General features: G+C 45.4%; 3 protein-coding genes across 4 annotated transcripts in view; 2 read left to right on the forward strand and 1 right to left on the reverse strand.

The window, feature by feature from the left end:
* Positions 1 to 21,574, reverse strand: part of LOC131686145 (fibronectin type-III domain-containing protein 3A) — a 223,575-nt gene that overhangs the window by 200,655 nt on the left and 1,346 nt on the right. The gene's annotated exons all lie outside the window — the stretch shown is intronic.
* Positions 9,164 to 10,117, forward strand: LOC131681208 (uncharacterized). Its single transcript, XM_058961916.1, has one exon. It carries the CDS (start codon positions 9,164 to 9,166, stop codon positions 10,115 to 10,117), a length of 954 nt encoding a protein of 317 aa, XP_058817899.1.
* Positions 10,667 to 12,436, forward strand: LOC131681210 (uncharacterized). Its single transcript, XM_058961917.1, has 3 exons — positions 10,667 to 10,923; positions 11,003 to 12,186; positions 12,264 to 12,436. Exons 1-3 carry the CDS (start codon positions 10,667 to 10,669, stop codon positions 12,434 to 12,436), a joined length of 1,614 nt encoding a protein of 537 aa, XP_058817900.1.

Below are 21,574 nucleotides of genomic sequence, written 5' to 3' on the forward strand. Positions count from 1 at the left end.
AGCGCAACATTAAACATGTTGTCTGGTCGTGCGCCAACCGCGACTAGGATCCTGAGATCATGAACATGAATCACTCCACTTACGACTAAAATATGGTACTAACTTGAACAAAAATTACGAAACTCGCGCCGAAGAACCTAAAATCATGAACATAAATCCCGCCAGTCTGACAGACAAATCCGACAGTAAGATCATGGACAAAGTCCCTTTACACAAGGTTCTAGCATGTGTCAAAACTGCTAGTGGTAGTGAACAGAGACAGCCTATAAAACGTGGTATTGACGACGTAGAAGCTACCATTTGCTATACTATGCTATATTGGTCGACAATGACTGGGCAGTGCGTAAGCCTCTTGTACCTGAAGGCATAAAATAGACCCCACTTGCGGTCCTTAGCTTCCTGCCCAGTAACTCCTAGCCCTGGCCTCCTCGTGGCGTCGACTGGGATACGAGTAACCTTAGTGAAGATCGGGTAACCAACCCCGGTGGAAACTTTGGTCGTATGCTGACAGGGAAGGGGGGGTTACCCTTCTTCGGAAGGTGTTAACCTGTCCTGGTGTCCAGGTGGGACCTTAAGCAGTCCTGGCACGATGGCCCACCGGCGAGACAGGTGGTTGGCGTAGGCCCTATAAGCCGCCCCTTAAAAAACCCACATAACGAACAATACAGAAGAGAATACGACCCAGAACAATCGGCAACGACCCAGGCGACGAATTAAGGATCACGATTGGAAACTGGGAACATGGAACTGCAGATCGCTCGGCTTCGCAGGATGTGACAGGATAATCTACGACGAGCTACACCCCCGCAACTTCGATATCGTGGCGCTGCAGGAACTTTGCTGGACGGGACAGAAGGTGTGGAAAAGCGGGCATCGAGCGGCTACCTTCTACCAGAGCTGTGGTACAACCAACGAGCTGGGAACCGGCTTCATAGTGCTGGGCAAGATGCGCCAACGTGTGATCGGGTGGTAGCCGATCAACGCAAGGATGTGCAAGTTGAGGATCAAAGGCCGTTTCTTCAACTACAGCATCATCAACGTGCACTGCCCACACGAAGGGAGACCCGACGACGAGAAAGAAGCGTTCTACATGTAGCTGGAGCAGACATACGACGGTTGCCCTCTGCGAGACGTGAAAATTGTCATCGGCGACATGAACGCACAGGTAGGAAGGGAGGCAATGTATAGACCGGTGATCGGGCCTAACAGCCTGCATTCCGTATCAAATGACAACGGCCAACGATGTGTGAACTTCGCAGCCTCCCGTGGAATGGTAATCCGAAGCACCTTCTTCCCTCGCAAAGATATCCACAAAGTCACCTGGAGATCACCGGACCAAGTAACAAAAAATCAAATCGACCACGTTCTAATCGACGGTAGATTCTTCTCGGACATCACAAACGTCCGCACTTATCGCAGTGCGAATATAGATTCGGACCACCACCTGGTTGCAGTATGCTTGCGCTCAAAACTTTCGACAGTGCATAGCTCTCGTCGAAGCCGAACGCCGCGGCTAAACATCGAGCGGCTACAAGATGGCAGAGTGGCTCAAGAATACGCGCAGCAGCTGGAAGTGCCCTTGAAGATGGCTGGAGAGATATCCGATCCGCCATAGGTAGCACCGCAGCCACTGCACTAGGTACGGTGGGCCCGGATCGAAGAAGCGACTGGTACGACGGCGAATGCGAGCAGTTAGTCGAAGAGAAGAATGCAGCATGGGCGAGAATGCTGCAACACCGCACGAGGGCGAACGAGGCGCGATATAAACAGGCACGGAACAGGCAGAACTCGGTTTTCCGGACCAAAAAGCGGACCAAAAGGCACTGTAACGCACCTGGGAGCACGCGCGGAAGACATTACGCTACCGGCTCCGGATCTCCAAGAAATCCAGGAGGAGATTAGCCGGCTCAAAAATAATAAAGCCGCTGGGGTTGACCAAATACCAAGCGAGCTACTAAAACACGGTGGCGAGCCACTGGCTAAAGCGCTGCGCTGGGTGATTACCAAGATTTGGGAGGAGGAGATTTTACCGGAGGAGTGGATGGAAGGTGTCGTGTGTCCTATCTACAAAAAGGGCGACAAGCTGGATTGCTGTAATTACCGAGCAATCACCCTGCTGAACGCCGCCTACAAGGTACTCTCCCAAATACTATGCCGTCGACTATCACCAATTGCAAGAGAGTTCGTGGGGCAGTACCAGGCGGGTTTCATGAGCGAACGATCTACCACGGACCAGGTGTTCGCTCTTCGTCAAGTACTGCAGAAATGCCGCGAGTACAATGTGCCCACACATCATTTGTTCATCGACTTCAAAGCCGCATACGACACTATCGATCGAGATCAGCTATGGCAGATTATGCACGAGTACGGATTCCCGGACAAACTGACGCGATTAGTGAAGGCGACGATGGATCGGGTGATGTGCGTAGTACGTGTCTCAGGGACGCTCTCGAGTCCCTTCGAATCACGCAGAGGGTTACGGCAAGGTGATGGTCTCTCGTGTCTGTTATTCAACATCGCGCTGGAAGGTGTAATAAGAAGAGCAGGGATCGACACGAGTGGTACGATTTTCACAAAGTCCGTTCAGCTACTTGGCTTCGCCGATGACGTTGATATTATTGCACGAAACTTTGAGAAGATGGAGGAAGCCTACATCAGACTGAAAAGAGAAGCCAAGCGCGTCGGACTTGCCATCAACACGTCGAAGACAATGTATATGATAGGAAGAGGTTCACGAGAAGAGAATGAGAACCGCCCGCTTCGAGTTTGCATCGGTGGCGACGAAATCGAGGTGGTTGAAGAGTTCGTGTACTTGGGCTCACTGGTGACCGCCGACAATGATACCAGCAGAGAGATTCGTAGACGCATCGTGGCAGGAAATCGTGCTTACTTTGGCCTCCGCAAGACACTTCGGTCGAACAGAATTCGCCGTCGTACGAAGTTGACCATCTACAAGACGCTGATTAGACCGGTAGTTCTCTACGGGCACGAGACCTGGACCATGCTCGTGGAGGACCAACGCGCACTTGGTGTCTTCGAACGGAAAGTGCTGCGTACCATCTACGGTGGAGTGCAGATGGAAGATGGCACATGGAGACGGCGAATGAACCATGAGTTGCATCAGCTGTTGGGGGAGCCGCCCATCTGTCATATCGCGAAAATCGTACGACTACGGTGGGCCGGGCACGTAGCCAGAATGTCGGACAATAGCCCGGTGAAAACGGTTCTCAATTCCAATCCGACCGGTACAAGAAGACGTGGCGCGCAGCGAGCACGATGGATCGACCAGGTGGAAGACGATTTGCGGACCCTTCGCAGACTGCGTGGCTGGCGACGCGCGGCCATGGACCGAGTGGAATGGAGGAATCTTTTGTATACGGCACAGGCCACTTCGGCCTTAATTTGTTAATAAATAAATAAAAAATGAAATGCATGTTAAATAAGTAATGAATATTGAATAAATAATTTCAAGTTGAATTCAAAGATTTGGTCGACTACTAAGTCGACACAAATCTTCAATTGGGATTACTGCACACCAGGCTCCCAGATAGGATAGGACTTGGCATAATAAATAAGCAAATGAGTTCCTAGCATTCGTCTACCAATGAGACTGCTACCGACGCGCCCGCTGATGCGATGAAAATTTGCTAAGCAAGTTCCGCTACGAAGATTGTCAAATGCCCGATTAATCTGAGGATTCCCAATGCTAGATTTCTCACTTTAGTCTGACTAGTGGAAGAGGCAGGAGTTGTCCGTTCCTAAAATTCGCGTCGTGGTGTGTTTAAAAAGCTAGATAGAATCCCATTCAGTGGCAGTCAGTGTAGGCAGTGTCGTGTGCGTATTTGTGTGATTAAAGATTCGCAACGGTCAAACGCCCAACACACCATACCGCTAGCGTCAGCTTCTGACTCCACCGTCAGCTCTCAGTTTCCCGGCGGTATACGTGGCCGGAAGAAGGTCGCTGACGTCAGCAACGCGCCCTTGGCAGGGCAGACCAGCCGACACGCTACGATCGGCAAGCAAGCAATGTTCTTCTTCGGTTTCGACCGGAATCTGCGGCGTCCGTACCACGTCGAGCGAATCTCGGGTGACGACTTCGGCATAGGTTCCAGGCGAAGATAGCAGCAGAAAAACAGCTCCGTCGTCACCTGCAGAATGCAGCATGTGCCTAGAATTAATTCAAATCATATATAGCATAATGCTTTCGCATAGGCCTGCTAAGCCAAGACAAATTTCGGCTTCACTGTGTCTCATCGGCATAAACAGAACTTCTGCTCGAACGGGACATCACGTTTGATCAGTCGTTCGATTGAAACACATAGTGTGTTTTAGTTTTAAGGGATTTGCGTTAAGCCGGCGCTAATCTATTCCGACAATAAGTTAGTGTCGGTTTCTGATGAGGCGAAGCCGAAACGCAACATAGTATGAAATAAGGATTTGTGCCCTCCTGTATAGGGTTCGCAGTACCGACCCTTTTTGGCGAGAACCGGTACTACGGTACTGAAGCCCTCAGTACCGGTAGTACCGGTAAAGTACCGGTACTCGAATATTTTTTTAAAAAATTCGAAAAAAGCTTCAAACTGAAATTGAATGCTCAAAATGATGATCTTATTCTCAGATGATTGATCTGTGCTGATCAAAAAATATGTTAATTGTTTTTAATTGCTTCGGAATGGCAAGACTCATTTCACAGAAGATATTTTTCGTATAGGGCACCTTCTTTTATTTCGAAATCTAGACCACTTTGAAATCAATAACTGCTAAGTGGTGCGACTTTTGTCGCCATGAACTGAAGGTAAATGTATGAAACCCTATTAACAACAGTAAATTAAAGCGAGAATGGCAGTAAATCCGAGCAGGTTAATCTTACTTTTCTGAAAATTGGTTTCGACCTTTATGTCGTTTGCCTGCTGTTCTCTAATGCATATCAAGGCTCCTTGCTTTCCTGTAAACTATGGAGTTTTGCTGAATTTTCCGATAATCAATAATCATAAATGAAGCAGTTCACCAAGTCTAAAACTGTTAGTTACTAATTCGCTGTACGTTCTTTTATAGATAAAGGTTATATGTTCAAGAGCAAACCAAATACAGACATGACTTAGACCATAGTCTTATTATGCGCAACCCAGTGAATAATGGAAACCAATCAGAATGTCGCTAATAAAACTTTAACTTCTAGAATTATTAGGATGATGGCCCCACCTCATTCCCACACAAAGGAGTAATCTCAACGATTTATCTAGAAGGCTAATTAATATAATTAAACGTTATCTTGCAGACCGATATTTTGAAACAGATCCCCCTGCAGAGTTAACATATTTGTCATTAAAAATTGTATAGTACCGAAAATACCGGTACTGGCTTTTGTTCAGTACCGGTATTGCGGTACCTAAAATGGGTCGGTATTCCCGGGATTTTCGGTACCGGTATTACCGGTACCACAACCCTGTACAAAGACTGGTTTTTACCAACAAATTTTCACCCTATTGAGAAATTTTGGTTTTTACCAAATTTTCCTCTTTAGGGTGAAATATAGCATAATTCAAATCAAATAATTAAATTAAATAACCCAGAGCATCTGTGCTTCGCTAACCGAGGCATCACTCGGAACCAGCCAGTTGCTTTAGGCGTTCACACATGCTGTGTGAACTGTTTGAATACGTCAAAGTGGGTTTAATTGGGCATCAGTGAGCTAGAATCACAAATTCCAGTAAATTATAAAATATTTTATAAATTTTTGTGTCATTTAGATAGCATAGGTTTTGCATTGGAATTTGGTGCGACCGCACTCATTAACCCGTAACTCGGGAACCAAAGCTCCGATCCAAAAAAAATCACTTGCAGCCTACGGCGATGTTACCCCTATCACTTGAGTATAATATTGTTAAAATTGGCCTAGTTATCTCAAAGAAAAATGAAGTTATTTGACGCATACACATACATACAAACATGCACATGCGCTCACATGTACTGACAATTTAAGCCAATACATTCTAATTCCACATGTACTGACAATTTTAGATCTCGACGAATGAGTCGAATAGAATAAGAGACTCGGTCGTCCGAGCCTCGGTTAAAAATCGAAATTTAACCTCGAGAAACTGATGTTTGTCAATTTTGAAAGATGACTATTTTTCCGGGACTGTCGAAACCTTTTATGGTAGTCAATGTGACTTATGATCGTCATTGTTTGCTCCTTCTTCACCGTACGATGGACAGGTAGTTGGATCGTGCTTTGGAGCAGACCGTCAAGGATTATTTTCAGTTTACCCGGGACGGGTGAAGGATTATTTTCAACTGGCGTCGACGGGCCCATCGTTTCCGCCATCACGACTCGGTACGCGTCCCGAAACACTGCCTTGCGCTCCTCTCTATCTGGCGCATCCTATACTGCTCTCTGAGCCAAGCAGCTCGTAGTGTACTGAACGTCTCGTTCCATCAATCAGCTTGACTCCGTTTATTGCGAGGCCCCAGTTTTTTTCCTGTTAAACGAGTCGCATCTACGTTCTCGGTCCCGCTGTCTGGCCAAAGTGTCTCAATGAAGAGGCTTTTGAAGGCTTTTGCTCGCCAGTCATACTTCTCAGTGCTGCAGCATGGTTCCGTTGGCCAATATGATAGCGAATCGCTTGGTGGTCGCTATGGGTATACTTCTCACATACTCGCAAATGCGCGAACGGAGCCTTCATTGCACAATCGATCGTTTAACTTTAAGAAGTTAAACGATCGATTCGTTTGCACAATCGATCGTTTAACTTCTATAACTTGCTGCGGGATACACCCTCTTGTGTTGGTTATGTACTCTATTACCGTTGACCTGCAGTAGGCAGGGACTTTGAAGCCACCCGCCTGATGGTTGTTTTCGTCCTTTGGAGTGAAAGGCATTCACTTCGGGCTCTGCGTGTGGTCTTTCGCAAGATGACCCAGCACATGCTGGATCTATCCGGGATTTTGCAAGCGCCTGCTAAATATCCAAAACCCAAACATTTGAAGCATTTCTCCGCTTGTTCATTCACTTGCGGGCAGATCTCAATGGGTATCTCGACCATCCAACCGCAACTTCGCTTGCCTCCAGCGCCTTGTCAGCAGCGATTATCATGTGCACTTCGCACATGTTACACAGTTGTTTCAGTGCAGATCTAAGCTCATCTACCGTCGTGATCTCATCCAGATCCTTGCATAAATTTACTGTTTGCGGCCGTATGGCTTTCACTTCTGCCTCTTCGCCCAGTGATTTGATAATCACCTGCTGTTAATCGTGGGATATCCTTGGCTTAAAGAGCAAATCACCATTTTGGGAGCGCCTGGCTCTCACCACGTCTTCGCCCAAATCCCTTAGCTCCAGATCCTCTCTAACCTGCTTAAGAAGCGATACATACATCGTCGCGTCATTAGCTTGGACGACCGCTGCTAATCTCTTTGGCGTCTTCTGACAAGCTTGAAGTTTTTCTTTCCTCTTCTGCTCCCCATTACTCTGGTCCCTTCGCTTTTGTTATTTTCTGTGTTTCTCCATCTGACGTACAACGGTACTTCAGGTCTCTCTATGTTGAGTTACGTACTTCCCATCGACAGTGAAGGCCTCCTCGCGCGTCTGCCTTTTGGGTCAGCCTGGTCTTCCATCTTTTAGCAAGAATCTTGCCCTATTTGGAGTCATGGAGCCTGGCGGAGAGCTAAGAAAACCTTTGCCGATGCTAATGCGCGCTCAGCTACCTCAACCCTCAGTGTTGCCGTTTTGTACTCCTTCATAGCACACACTAGCGCCCTTTCGGACTCTGAGAACCATCTCCTTAATGTCCCCATGGACATTGTTGATCACGCCCACAAACTTATGGAGCTGCTCCACTAAGCACTTCACTGCCAATACTTTCAGCTTGTTGCTACCGCTTCTCCTCCTGCTCTTGATGAATAACTTTAGGTGATCTCACCAGACCACCTATGGCGAACGGATTCGCGGCGCCTACTCCGTTGTGTGAATTTCTTGTTTGTTCTCCATTTCAATGGGTTCATGCTACCGCCACTCTTGTGATCCCATGGTTATCTATGTAAGCAGGAGGTCATACTAAGGTTGAAACTATCCTTCATGGGGAATAGTGATCAGAGCTGGGTCAGCCTAAAATGGGTACTGCTCCATGACGAGTTTTGAACATACTCGGAGACCTGCAAAGCAGCCCTGTCAGGACAAAATCGCCGTCTAATTCGCGTCCTGTTCGTGTTTGTATGTGTATATGCGTGTCACATTTGCCCATCGCTCATTCCCGGACAATGAAAAAGTAGGCAAAATTCCCAAAAAAAAATACCACTAAAAGAAATGTATCCCAGTGGCCTATCACGTACAACGAATATTTCAGTGTTTTTCGGCAAAAGGCCCTTGCTGCTTAGCAATCGAGGTGGACCATGGAGCACTTATTTTTCCCAAAAAATTCGCTTAATCCTTGGTTTAAGAGTTTGAATCCAGTTTGGTTCTAACCACAGCAGCGATCGGTCGACTAGCTGAGTAGCTCCGCGCGATTTTATAATATTTATTGCACACAAGTTATTGTGCAAGAGGGGGCCATTGTAGCAAAAAAGTGCGGTCGCCGCCATCCGGACGGTTTTATAAGTCGGGCTTTGCCTCCCGGCAACGTGCGTGAATCACCAAAGTGATCACGAACACGCGCTTTTTGTTTGTGTTACTGATTACGAGTGTTGACTAATAGAGTGTAAAGTGCTATCCCAGCCCAAAACCCCGCATAACGGGCCGTCGATTCCCGGTGCGGGGTGGCTTGCAGTCCAGCTTTGCTGGCAAAGTGACCACAAGTCAATTAAGTGCTAAAGTTATGAATTGAATAGTGGTAAAAACAGTGTCATCTCAATACATAACCCTGCATAACGGGCCGTCGACTCCCGGTGCGGGGTGAATATAGCTCAGTTCAGCTGGCCAATTTATTGAAGGCCAAAAAGTGTGAAATAGCGAAAAGTGAAGCAGCATAAAAGTCAGGTTAGTTCTATATTATATTTCGTCACATCGTCGGGTCAGAGCCACGTGCGTAGCCAGTGGTAACCCAAAAGGGAAGTCTCGGACGGCACATTCCCGAGCAAATAGAACTCAATCCATCTTTCTCGGATGGGCACCGATAACCCCCCTCTCCTCGGGAGGCCACCGCTCAGCAGGAGAATTCCAACCTATATGAATAATGGGGATCAAATCGATGAGCAAACACTGATAATGCGAGCAACCAAGGACGCCATGGGGAATGAGCAGTCCCTACCTTATAACCCATTCCTTATTCACCTGTCGCTAAAAAACGCCATCGGAAGGGAACCGAATGAAGTTGTTAAGGCGAGTAAAGAGGCCAGGGGTACACAGTACATCCTCAAAACCTCCTCTCGCGTATACGGCCAGCTCATAGAGATGACACAATTAATTAATGGGACCAACGTAGAAATAACTCAACATCCAACACTGAACAAAACGGCGGGCGTAATATATGATCTGGATACTAAAAATCTATCCACCGACCTGATCCTGGAAGGACTCAAAGCGCAAGGGGTTATTGAAGTGGGCAGAATCACCAAAAAAGTAAGTGGTATTCCGACCAACACTCCGCTACTGGTCGTCTACTTTGAGGGTTCGTACCTTCCGGATCACGTGTACTTAGGAATGCTGAGGGTAAACGTCAGAAGATACTACTCAAGTCCCATGCAGTGCTACAGGTGTGGCCGTTTCGGACACGGCAGCAACAACTGTAAGGAAAAAGAAATCTGCCTAAACTGCGGAACGGAGCATGAGACAACAATGGAGAATCCATGTAAAAAAACGAGCTACTGTATTAACTGCAAAGGGGAACATTCGGCACGAGATCGCACGTGTTCAGTTTATGAAGCAGAAAAACACCTCGTCAAGGTCAAAACTGACAATAACATAACCTTCCCCGAGGTCAGAGCTTTGCTGAAACAAGACAGAACAGGCAACGAAACAGTAAGTAAGGTAAACTCCCGGATGAACACTCACGTCGATGATAAAGATCGCATTATCCAACTGCTCAGGCAGGAAGTGGAATCTTTGAAGAAGGCCACCAATAGCCAACCCGCAAGCGATGATAAAGACACCACAATAAAAAAAAACTTAAGGAACAGCTAATCGATGAACGCATTCAAAATAAGGACCTGCGCAACGAGATGGCCGCCCTGCGTAGAGCAGTCCAAGAACTCCAAAGAGGAAATTCAAAATCGCCCCAGCATCCGCCACAAAACAAAACACCACAACAACAAACCCAATCCGGAAATGCACAATCCACAAAAACCCACCAACAACAAGTAATAGTAGGCAATACGCAGACAAAAACAGGAAACACTCAACCGAACAAACCCCCCCCCCCAATCACAAGCAACAACAGGAAACACTCAACTCACAATGTTAATACCGAAGATATGCATTCAACCACAAACAAACCTAGCCCCCAACTTTCAAACAACTGAAATTGCTCGCACCGGATGGAGTAGGGAAAGATACAACCAGGCCACCAAAAAAAAAGAAGTAAGTCAAGAAGCCCACTGCAAAAACTTAGTATGACACGAGACGGGCAGATACCTGCGACAACAACCAGTGAAATAACATTACAAAATCGTACAACCCTCGACGACTCGTCGATCGACCTATCAGACTAAGTCAAATCAAGAAAAATCCAGCATGAAACCAACAACCAACAACAAAACAAAAAGCCTACCCACATCGACCCCGACCGGAGAAGTACCGGGTCCCCCCGACGAGCCCCCGGCGGCTGTTGGTGTGGGACCATCGGTAACCACCCAGGCAACAAACAACAAGAACAAATCGGCGGACCACCCGGCGGACTCCAGCGACCCACAAGCTAGCGGGCCTCATCGCAGCCCAACCGACCGCCATAAATCGACCAACCAACCTGCGGACACAACAAACGAAAAGTGGTCAATAACAAATAAAGCCACTTTAAATCAACCAATCACCACCACCAGGAATATCACTTGACGAACCCGGATCTCCCAGCATATCTCCACTCGGAGGAACTAGCGGACGACAAACGGATCGCCCCCCACCATGCGAACTTCCACCACGAAACCCCACAAACAACGAAAAGGAAAAAGCCCACTCCCCCGTACCGGCCTTGATTGCGGAAGTACCGGAGCTTGCTGAAGAATATTCGGCGGCCGCCGATACAGGGGACCTGGATAACCCCCAGGCAACAACCCAAGGAAAAAGGCTGAGAAACCACAACAGTTATTCACGCTCGCCCAGCCCAATAGCCGGCTGTTCGTGGTATACTATAACATCCCACCAGAAAGCAACGACAAAGTTCGAACAGATCAACACCATCCCATACACCGACAGAATCACTGCAAAGGAGAACGTTAGGGAAAAAGCCTCCTCCCCTGCACTGGCCCTGACCGCTGATGTTCCAGAGATCACCGATGAGCCCACGGCGGCTGCTGGTGCAGGGGGCCCGGCTTCCCCCCGGGTAAGTCAAAACATTCCCTATCACCATCGTCCACAGACATACTGCTCCGACCCTTTTTCAGCAAATCAATCGAGCAGCTCCTACAGTGCGTCTGAGTGTGACCCATCGGACCCTCCCCAGCTATCAGACAACTCATACACAATGGCAATCCAGTGGAATATAAACGGCCTCAGGAATAACCTGGGAGATCTCCAGTACTTCATAGCAACAACCAACCCCGTATGCATAGCCTTGCAAGAGACCCACGTAACCTCTCAGACGGACTACTCATCATGGTTTAGCCACGCATACCAGTGGGAAACAGCCAGCGGAGTAAACACACACCAAACCATCGGTCTCGGAATTAGAAATGATGTACCTGCTACCAACTGCCCATTAAACACCGAGCTTATAGCAACCGCCAGGACCATACGCTACCCCATCGAGTGCACCATCGTCAACATCTACATTCCAGCGGATACAACCAACGTAGGAACAAAGCTAAACCAAATTATCCAGCAAATCAGTACACCCTACATTATCCTCGGTGACTTCAATGCTCACCATACCTCCTGGGGCTCTGCCAGAAACAGCCAACGGGGAAACGACATAATGAAGGCAATAGAGGAACAACACGCAATAGTGCTAAACGACGGCAACAGCACTTTCATCAGGGGCAGCTATTCTGCTGCACTCGACCTCTCAATTATATCGAGCACCATAGCCGGGATGATCGGCTGGTCGGTAATGCGCGACACTGGCGACAGCGACCACCGGCCAATACAATTGACATACAACCGTCAACCCCCACAGACGACTCGTCGACGAAGATGGATGACGGACCAGGCCAACTGGGAAAACTTCCAAACATCGGTCGAAGACCTCCTAGACCCCCAACTGCAATACACAGTAGACGAAATCGAGAAAATAATCTCCCGAGCAGCAGCGAAAAGCATGCCGCAAACCAGCGGCAAACCAACTCGTAGAGCAGTGCACTGGTGGAACCCGGAGGTGGCCACTGCTATCAGAGAGCGAAGGAAGGCTCTCCGTTCCTTTCTTAAATCTACACCTGATGATCCAAACAGGGAGGCAAAGGCCAATCAATTTCGTATAAAAAGGAACATCGCGAGGGCCGCGATAAAAAAAAGCAAAAACCACCAGCTGGCAAAATTTCCTAGACGGAATATCCCCTGATAACACAACATCTGAACTTTGGAGGAGGGTAAACGCTTTAAATGGCAAAAGAAGGCACGAAGGCTTTACAATAGAGGTCAACGGGTCAACCACATCCAACCCCCGGGAGATAGCGGAAAACTTAGGCCAATACTTCGCATCCCTATCAGCGGATTCTGCCCTCCCAACCACCTTTCTTAACAGAACGACTACGCTGGAAAACCCCCCGGCACACTTCCCCACGGGAGATGGAGAACTCTACAACCGTCCCTTTTCAGGACAGGAGCTATCCTTCGCAATCGCCGCTGGGAAAGGCAAATCTGCCGGTTCAGACGGCATCAGTTACACGCTGCTGCGGCACCTCCCGCCTATCGGCAAAAGGTGTTTGCTCAACATATACAACAAAATATGGAGTAACGGCACCTTCCCAGGTGAGTGGAAGGAAGCACAAATCATCCCCATCCCAAAAAGATGTACCGGGAAAAGGAAAGCCACCGACTTTCGTCCAATTAATATGCTCTCCTGCTTAGGGAAATCCCTTGAGCGAATGGTCAACCGAAGACTAACAAACTTCCTGGAGGAAAACAACTTGCTAGACCACAGGCAATTCGCCTTCAGGCAAGGAACTGGAACGGGTTCCCACCTGTCTGCTCTCACCGACACAATTCACCGAGCAATGGAAGACGGACTGCACGTGGATATACTCACTATCGACATCTCCAAGGCCTTTAATACCATCTGGAGGGGCGGTGTACTGAAACAGTTGACAGACTGGGGGATCACCGGCAACATGGGCCGACTAATACAAAACTACCTGCAGAACAGGAACTTCCGCGTCTGCATCGGAGGCACAGCCTCCAACCTCTTCTCGGAAGCCAACGGGGTCCCCCAGGGATCTGTCCTTGCGGTGACCTTATTCTTAATAAGCATAAACCCAGTATTTCGAAACCTCCCAAAAAACATCTACATTTTCATATACGCAGACGATATCGTCGTTGTAGTCGCTGGTAAAAGTATTAAACTCACCCGAAGAAAAGCTCAAGCTGCAGCCAACGCCATAGAGAGATGGGCCACATCTGTGGGCTTCACCCTATCGCCAACAAAGTGTACGATCTCCCACTGCTGTAACGGAACGCACCGACCCACCGGCACTCCCATCAAGCTAGCCGGAACCATCATACCCTTCATAAGGGAACCTAGGATCCTCGGCGTGATTTTCGACAGCAAGTTATCCTTCCTCCCCCATTTTCGACACATTAAAAAGGACTGCGAAAGCCGTTTACGGTTCAATCAGCTATGGACATCCAAAATGGAACAGAATCACAGGAATAAATATCAGTAAGGCCCTGATATGGAGCCGAATCTTTTACGGAGTCGAAGCTACCGGACTCCGCCGCAACGACCTCGTCACAACATTGGCTCCAACCTACAACCGTTCTATTAGACTGGCATCCAACCATCTTCCAAGCACGCCGGCCAACGGCGTCTGCGTAGAAGCCGGACAACTCCCCTTCCGTTGGCAAGCTGCAATCTCCATCTACCGCCGAAACCTTGGATGCCTTGAGAAAACTTCAGGACAAGACTGCACGCTACTTGAAGTAGCCAGGGAGGTACACCGATCTTACACCGGAGAAGAATTACCGCAAATAGCCCGACTGCACACAGCGAGGAGAAAACCCTGGTACAAGACAAACATACCAGCAACAGACACCCGCCTCCACGTGGCAGATCTCCCACCGACGGCAGCTAGAGCCAGCTTCTGCGAACACATCGGTAAAAAATACACCAACCACCACCACATATACACCGACGGATCCAAGACAGCTACAGGAGTCGGCATAGGAATTACAAGTACACTAAGGTTTTTTTTTTACACGGGGGATACGTACCGTGTAAAAAAAAACCGTGCAAAAAAAACCGCGTTAATTGCGAAATCCGTGTAAAAAAAACCGCGTTAATTGCGAAATCCGTGTAAAAAAAAACCGTGTTAATTCAGAAAACCGTGCAAAAAAACCGCGTTTATTCCGAAAATCGTGCAAAAAAAAAACCGCGTTACATTCAATGCAAAAGATTTAGACGATTTTAGGAAAAGGGATGATTTCGGAGTTTTATCAAAAATGTTCTAAGTCCTTTTGAAGGCAAAAGACTTAGACGATTTTTGAACAGGTTTTTTTTGCACGGATTATGCAAGTAGCACGGTTTTTGCTTTTTCCAATTCCTTAGGTTTTTGGAAAAGTGGAAACGTCGGATCTTGAGGTTTCCTTTTGTCCCGCACTTTAACAATATGGTTGTTTTCGGTACAGTGTTAACGAGTAGGCACCAAATATTGATGCCTGAGGCCATTTGGAATACCAAGATGACGACTTCCGGTCTAAGAGAATTTTCAATAACCCAATCAGTATGCATATTTTCCGAGCGGGCCTAATGAGCGCATGATAGAGTTCAATGTCTGAGGCCATTTTGAAATACAACATTGAGACTATCGGCTTAGCGATATTCTGTATAACTCACAACATGGAGTGTTTTGGAACTGGATTGACAAATATGCAGTTGCCAGAGGTCTGAGTATAAATATCCAGCGTAAAACAAAAAGATACATTTATTTTTGTATATTTTGCATTTATAAGATAAGAAAAATGTGCTCATGAATGGATTTACTCGAATTTGAGTTGGTTCGTCTGCTAGAGCTCATCGAACGAATCTTCATGCGAGACTCAAAGTCGAATCAAAAAGCTGACATAATCAGAGGGAAATAATAAAATCAGGTCTTCGCTGTATTATTAAGGGGGGCGTCTGGTGTAAAGTGCTCAAACCGAAAGTTATTTTGTTTTACGATTTTGAAGGCAAGGAAACAATGCATCTTTTATGTAATGTTAAGCTTTAAATTTGTACGTTTATTCTGTACGAAAAAAATATTTGCGCGGCCTTATTCTGCGCGGCGTGTGACGTGAGACGACGAAACTCACCTCACTTTACGTGACTTTTCTCACCCGATTCTGAGAGTCGACTCGGGTGAGGTGAGATTCCTCATTGCGGTTAAATGGGAGTCTCACGTCACCCGAAGTGACTCTTCAGAATTGGGTGAAGTCACGTAGAGTGAGGTGAGATTAGTCGTCTCACGTCACACGCCGCGCAGAATAGGGTCTGCAGCCACGCAGAGCCACACATACGAGCGTTCCAAGAGTAGACGTCCAACCATTTCCACGTCGAGGAGCGCCGCGGCTAACACGATGACTCTTGATAAAATTGTTTGACACAGGAAATTAAGTAAAATTTGTAAAGCTTAGACTTGTAGTTACTCGATGAACCCAAAAAAAGTTCGAGTTTAGGAAAATGGCTTCATGTAAACCGAAAAATCTCATATTTTTCTGTAAAATTCGTGCACTTTTCTTCAAAATAATAGAGAGAACAATTTTTTCATTCTGTTTTCTGTGGTTCACCGACAGGCTACACATAATGTGTATTTTCATAAAAAAAAATCAAGTCAATTCTTTGATTAGTTTTTGAGTTATCGTGTTCGCCAATTTGAAAAACGCGGTTTCGAAAAAACGCTATTAAAGGATACTCCATATCAAATTGCATAACGGAAAAAATGACGTGGAAAACAATCCATTTGGTATTTTCTCTTAAAAATTTGGGTGGAAGTAGTTTAAAGTGTATTGTTCACACTGTATTTTTATCGCTGTCAGTCTTAAGAAAATTGTTGCCGATAGATTGAAATCTGCGTGTGTCACAGCAAATACGCGCGAGGAATGCATGGCTGTTTAAAACAAAAGAAGTTCAGCGTGGTCACCGAGATTGCGGGAGACTATTCTAGAGGCTCAATACTAACAATTAAGCGGATAAAAAAGAAGTCAATTTTTTTGCCCACTACACCAGACGCCCCCTTAAGATGAATGAGATGTACACTAAAGCAGAGATGATGCTTATAGAGATGCGCGAAGACTGAAGCCAAAAGTTCCAATCGAACCCAAAACAACGGTTCCAAACTAGCAATGTAAACAAATATGGCGGATTTAGGAAGTAATGCGTGGGGAGTATTGAGATTGAAATGAAAAGAAATGCATGTCTGCATCCTGCATCCTCGATACATTTTTTCTAGTGCTACGAAAAACATGTAGACAGGCTCAGTAACGTAAATCAATGCGTTTCCAAGTTACATGATTGAGTATTGTGGGAAATATTTCAAAAAAGGAATTCGCCAAGCATTCATTAAAACTACAAGTCACTCGCTGTTTACACAATATTCCTGGTTGCCAAAACTAGCAGACAAATAATTTGTAAAACCGTGCAGCCAAATTTACTGTTTTTCTCGCCGCGTGTCTTTATATTTAAAACATCGTCTTGGCACTAAAATAGAAGTCACCATCTTAGATGAAAACATGACTTCCGGAATTGACATCCGGTATCTATTCATTAACGCTATTACAAAAATTCTCACATTGTTGTGGTAATTGAAAATTTTACTAAACCGAAGTAGCCATCTTGATTTTCGAAATGGTCTCAGACATTGATATTTGGCACCTACTCGTCAATCCCGTTCCAAAAATACTCATATTGATTGGGCTTTGGAGAATTCCACAGAACCGGAAGTCGCCATCTTGAATTTCAATATGGCACCAGACATCGATATCTAGCGTCTATTCGTCAACTCCATTCCAAAAATACCCATATTGATTCGATTTTAGAGAATTCCACTGAACCGGAAGTCGCCTTCTTGGTTTTTAAAATGGCCTTAAACATCGATATCTGACGTCCACTCATCAATCCCGTTCCAAAAATATCCATATTGATGGGGTTTCAGAGAATTCCACTGAATCAGAAGTCGCCATCTTGGTTTTCAATATGGCCATCGATATCTGACGTCCACTCATCAATCCCGTTCCAAAAATAGCCATATTAATGGGGTTTCAGAGACTTCCACTGAACCGGAAGTCGCCATCTTGGTTTCCAAAATGGCCTTAAACATCGATATCTGACGGCCACTCATCAATCCCGTTCCAAAAATACCCATATTAATGGGGTTTCAGAGACTTCCACTGAATCGGAAGTCGCCATCTTGGTTTTCAAAATGGCCTTAAACATCGATATCTGACGTCCACTCATCAATCCCGTTCCAAAAATACCCATATTTATGGGGTTTCAGAGAATTCCACTGAACCGGAAGTCGCCATCTTGGTTTTCAAAATGGCCTTAAACATCGATATCTGACGGCCACTCATCAATCCCGTTCCAAAAATACCCATATTAATGGGGTTTCAGAGACTTCCACTGAACCGGAAGTCGCCATCTTGGTTTTCAAAATGGCCTTAAACATCGATATCTGACGTCCACTCATCAATCCCGTTCCAAAAATACCCATATTTATGGGGTTTCAGAGAATTCCACTGAACCGGAAGTCGCCATCTTGGTTTTCAAAATGGCCTTAAACATCGATATCTGACGGCCACTCATCAATCCCGTTCCAAAAATACCCATATTAATGGGGTTTCAGAGACTTCCACTGAACCGGAAGTCGCCATCTTGGTTTTCAAAATGGCCTTAAACATCGATATCTGACGTCCACTCATCAATCCCGTTCCAAAAATACCCATATTTATGGGGTTTCAGAGAATTCCACTGAACCGGAAGTCGCCATCTTGGTTTTCAAAATGGCCTTAAACATCGATATCTGACGGCCACTCATCAATCCCGTTCCAAAAATACCCATATTAATGGGGTTTCAGAGACTTCCACTGAACCGGAAGTCGCCATCTTGGTTTTCAAAATGGCCTTAAACATCGATATCTGACGGCCACTCATCAATCCCGTTCCAAAAATACCCATATTTATGGGGTTTCAGAGAATTCCACTGAACCGGAAGTCGCCATCTTGGTTTTCAAAATGGCCTTAAACATCGATATCTGACGGCCACTCATCAATCCCGTTCCAAAAATACCCATATTAATGGGGTTTCAGAGACTTCCACTGAACCGGAAGTCGCCATCTTGGTTTTCAAAATGGCCTTAAACATCGATATCTGACGTCCACTCATCAATCCCGTTCCAAAAATACCCATATTTATGGGGTTTCAGAGAATTCCACTGAACCGGAAGTCGCCATCTTGGTTTTCAAAATGGCCTTAAACATCGATATCTGACGTCCACTCATCAATCCCGTTCCAAAAATACCCATATTTATGGGGTTTCAGAGACTTCCACTGAACCGGAAGTCGCCATCTTGGTTTCCAAAATGGCCTTAAACATCGATATCTGACGTCCACTCATCAATCCCGTTCCAAAAATACCCATATTTATGGGGTTTCAGAGAATTCCACTGAATCGGTAGTCGCCATCTTGGTTTTCAAAATGGCCTTAAACATCGATATCTGACGTCCACTCATCAATCCCGTTCCAAAAATAGCCACATTGATGGGGTTTCAGAGAATTCCACTGAACCGGAAGTCGCCATCTTGGTTTTCTAAATGGCCTCAGACATGAACATTTGGCATCTACTCGTTAATGCTGTTCCAAAAGCAATCACTTCCACTTTTCTAAAAATCTTCGAAATTATTTGCATTCAAAATGGAAAAGCAGAAACCGTGTAAATTTCAAAATCCGTGCAAAAAAACTTGATCAAAAACCGTCTAAGTCTTTTGCCTTCATAAGGATTTTTGCTAAAACCGTGTTAATTGCGAAATCCGCGCAAAAAAAAAATTGATCAAAAATCGTCTAAGTCTTTTGCCTTTAAAAGGACTTAGAATATTTTTGCGAAAAACCGTGTTAATTGCGAAAACCGTGCAAAAAAAAACCGTGCTAATTGCGAAAACCGTGTAAAAAAGCCGTGTAAAAAAAACCGTGCAAAAAAAACCGTGTAAAAAAAAACCTTAGTGTACAGAATCCAACATATCGCTGCAATTGCCGAACAAATGTTCCATATTCTCCGCTGAAGCAGCCGCAATAGCATGGAGCCTCTTTTCCAAGCCACCAAACCAGCCAACGGTGATTTTTTCCGACTCCTTGTCGGTAATCACCGCCCTTCAGGGCCGGAAACTGCCGTCATCCATTCATTCAAGCCATCGAACGCTACAGCGACACAGAAGTCACCATCTGCTGGGTACCAGCTCACTGCGGCATCCAAGGCAATGAGACAGCTGATCGATTGGATGCCTTGGGACGATCCAGCACCCGAATACCCCATCAAGAAACACCAGCAACAGATATAATAAAAAATTTCACCAGCAAAGTAACCCAACACTTTGCCAGACTATGGAAAGCATACTGGGGTCACACTCAGAAGATCAAAGAGGACACTGTCAGATGGATCGACCGGAATTCCAGAAGGGTCCTCTCCCGACTGAGGACCGGTCATACCAGGATAACCCACGCCCACACCTTCACCAGAACTGACCCAACAACGTGCGAAACCTGCAATGTCAGGAAAACGGTCGAGCACCTACTAATAAATTGCCTCGAATTCGAAGACCTCTGACGGCAGTACGATCTCCCACTATCACTGAGGGACGTCCTAAGCAACGACCCAGTAAGAGAGGAGATACTACTATCATTTTTAAGGGACGCTGATCTATATGGTCAGATTTAGAAACAGGCCACTACCAAACGACGGACACTCAGGAAAACACCAAATCGGACAGGCACACAATGAATTATTAACAACATTAATGAATATTTTTGTAAACATTATATAATTGAATTGTAAACATTATTTATTTTTACGGGTGAATGACCTGATGGTTAAAACCCCAATAAACAAAAAAAAGAGTTTGGATCGGAAGTCCATAAACTTTAGAAAATATTTTCATGCCTACTTTAAAAATGTTTCTTGTTCTAGGGAAAACGGATTTCTTGAAAGTCCTAAAAATTTCAAGAAAGTTTTAAAAGCTTCCGGGATTCAATACTTCACGAAATGCTTAGGAATTTCCATGAATTTCTGCAAAGTTCAATAAACGTATTTGAAATTCTACAAATTTGAGGGGTCCACGAAGTTGATTGACGTCTTAAGAAATTTACGGGAAGCCAAATTAATTCAGTAGCATTACATGAAACTCGGCGATATCATTCACAATTTGCAAGTCTTATCGTTTTCGGCAATATCATTTCGACATAGATCTTTCATTAGGGCCTAAGTCGCAATGTACTTAAATGGAGAAAAATCAGTTTCAATATTCGGCGATGCTTTTCTAAATGTAGTTTTTATTGTAGGCATAAATTACTTTATGACCATGTTTTTCCGGAAGCATCTTTAGTTAAACCTTATGACAACATAACAAAGAATTCAATTCCTATGTGCTTTTAGTGGGTAGAAACTAAAAAAATGCTTACGCCCAATTTGCATCCCAGTCGTGATTTCGCCCTTCAGCAACCACCATCTGCGGAAGGGCTAAACCGTGTACATAATTTTCAGAAGGACGCGGTAAATGGGCTAAACTGACTCTGTCTTGCTGGGTAGGGCTGGGTAAATGGGCTAGCTTGACAGTATACTTTTTATAGGGCTCAGCAAATGGGCGCATAGAAAGCCAATGTAAATGTAAGGTCGCGTGCATCTTTTCTTCGAATTACATGAAAATATTGAAATATTCGAATGTTTATGTGCAACAACTATCGAGTAGACATGATCATAGTAGATATTGTTTATCATTTATATAATAGAACCGCCGTTTAAAGAATAATTTTGTGTACGCCCGGTTGTCAAAAAATGTAAGTTTAGCCTTTATATTCCATATGAGAATAAGGGCCTAAGTCGAAATCTCGAAGAAAATGCATGTTTCGCCGTTTTGTTTACTTTAATTATAAATCGAACTAAAAACCATTTTAACTAATTTTCACCTCAATCTTGTAGTATTTTTATCGCATAATGTCATAATAGCGAAAACGCAGTTTGTTTACATTTGCGATTTAAGCCCTAATGAAAGATCTATGTCGATTTCTCAAATTTAAGAAAACTTCGAACTT

The sequence above is a fragment of the Topomyia yanbarensis genome, chromosome 2 (assembly GCF_030247195.1).
Source record: "Topomyia yanbarensis strain Yona2022 chromosome 2, ASM3024719v1, whole genome shotgun sequence".
Lineage (NCBI taxonomy): Eukaryota > Metazoa > Arthropoda > Insecta > Diptera > Culicidae > Topomyia > Topomyia yanbarensis.

What these genes read in the sequence shown, in the direction of transcription:
- LOC131681210 (XM_058961917.1), top strand. Translation starts at nt 10,667, where the DNA reads ATGAAACCAACAACCAACAACAAAACAAAAAGCCTACCCACATCGACC. An exon ending in GACACAACAAACGAAAAGTG is followed by an intron (nt 10,924 to 11,002) that starts GTCAATAACAAA and finishes CGGATCTCCCAG; the next exon opens with CATATCTCCACTCGGAGGAA. An exon ending in CACCATAGCCGGGATGATCG is followed by an intron (nt 12,187 to 12,263) that starts GCTGGTCGGTAA and finishes CAACCCCCACAG; the next exon opens with ACGACTCGTCGACGAAGATG.
- LOC131681208 (XM_058961916.1), top strand. Translation starts at nt 9,164, where the DNA reads ATGAATAATGGGGATCAAATCGATGAGCAAACACTGATAATGCGAGCA.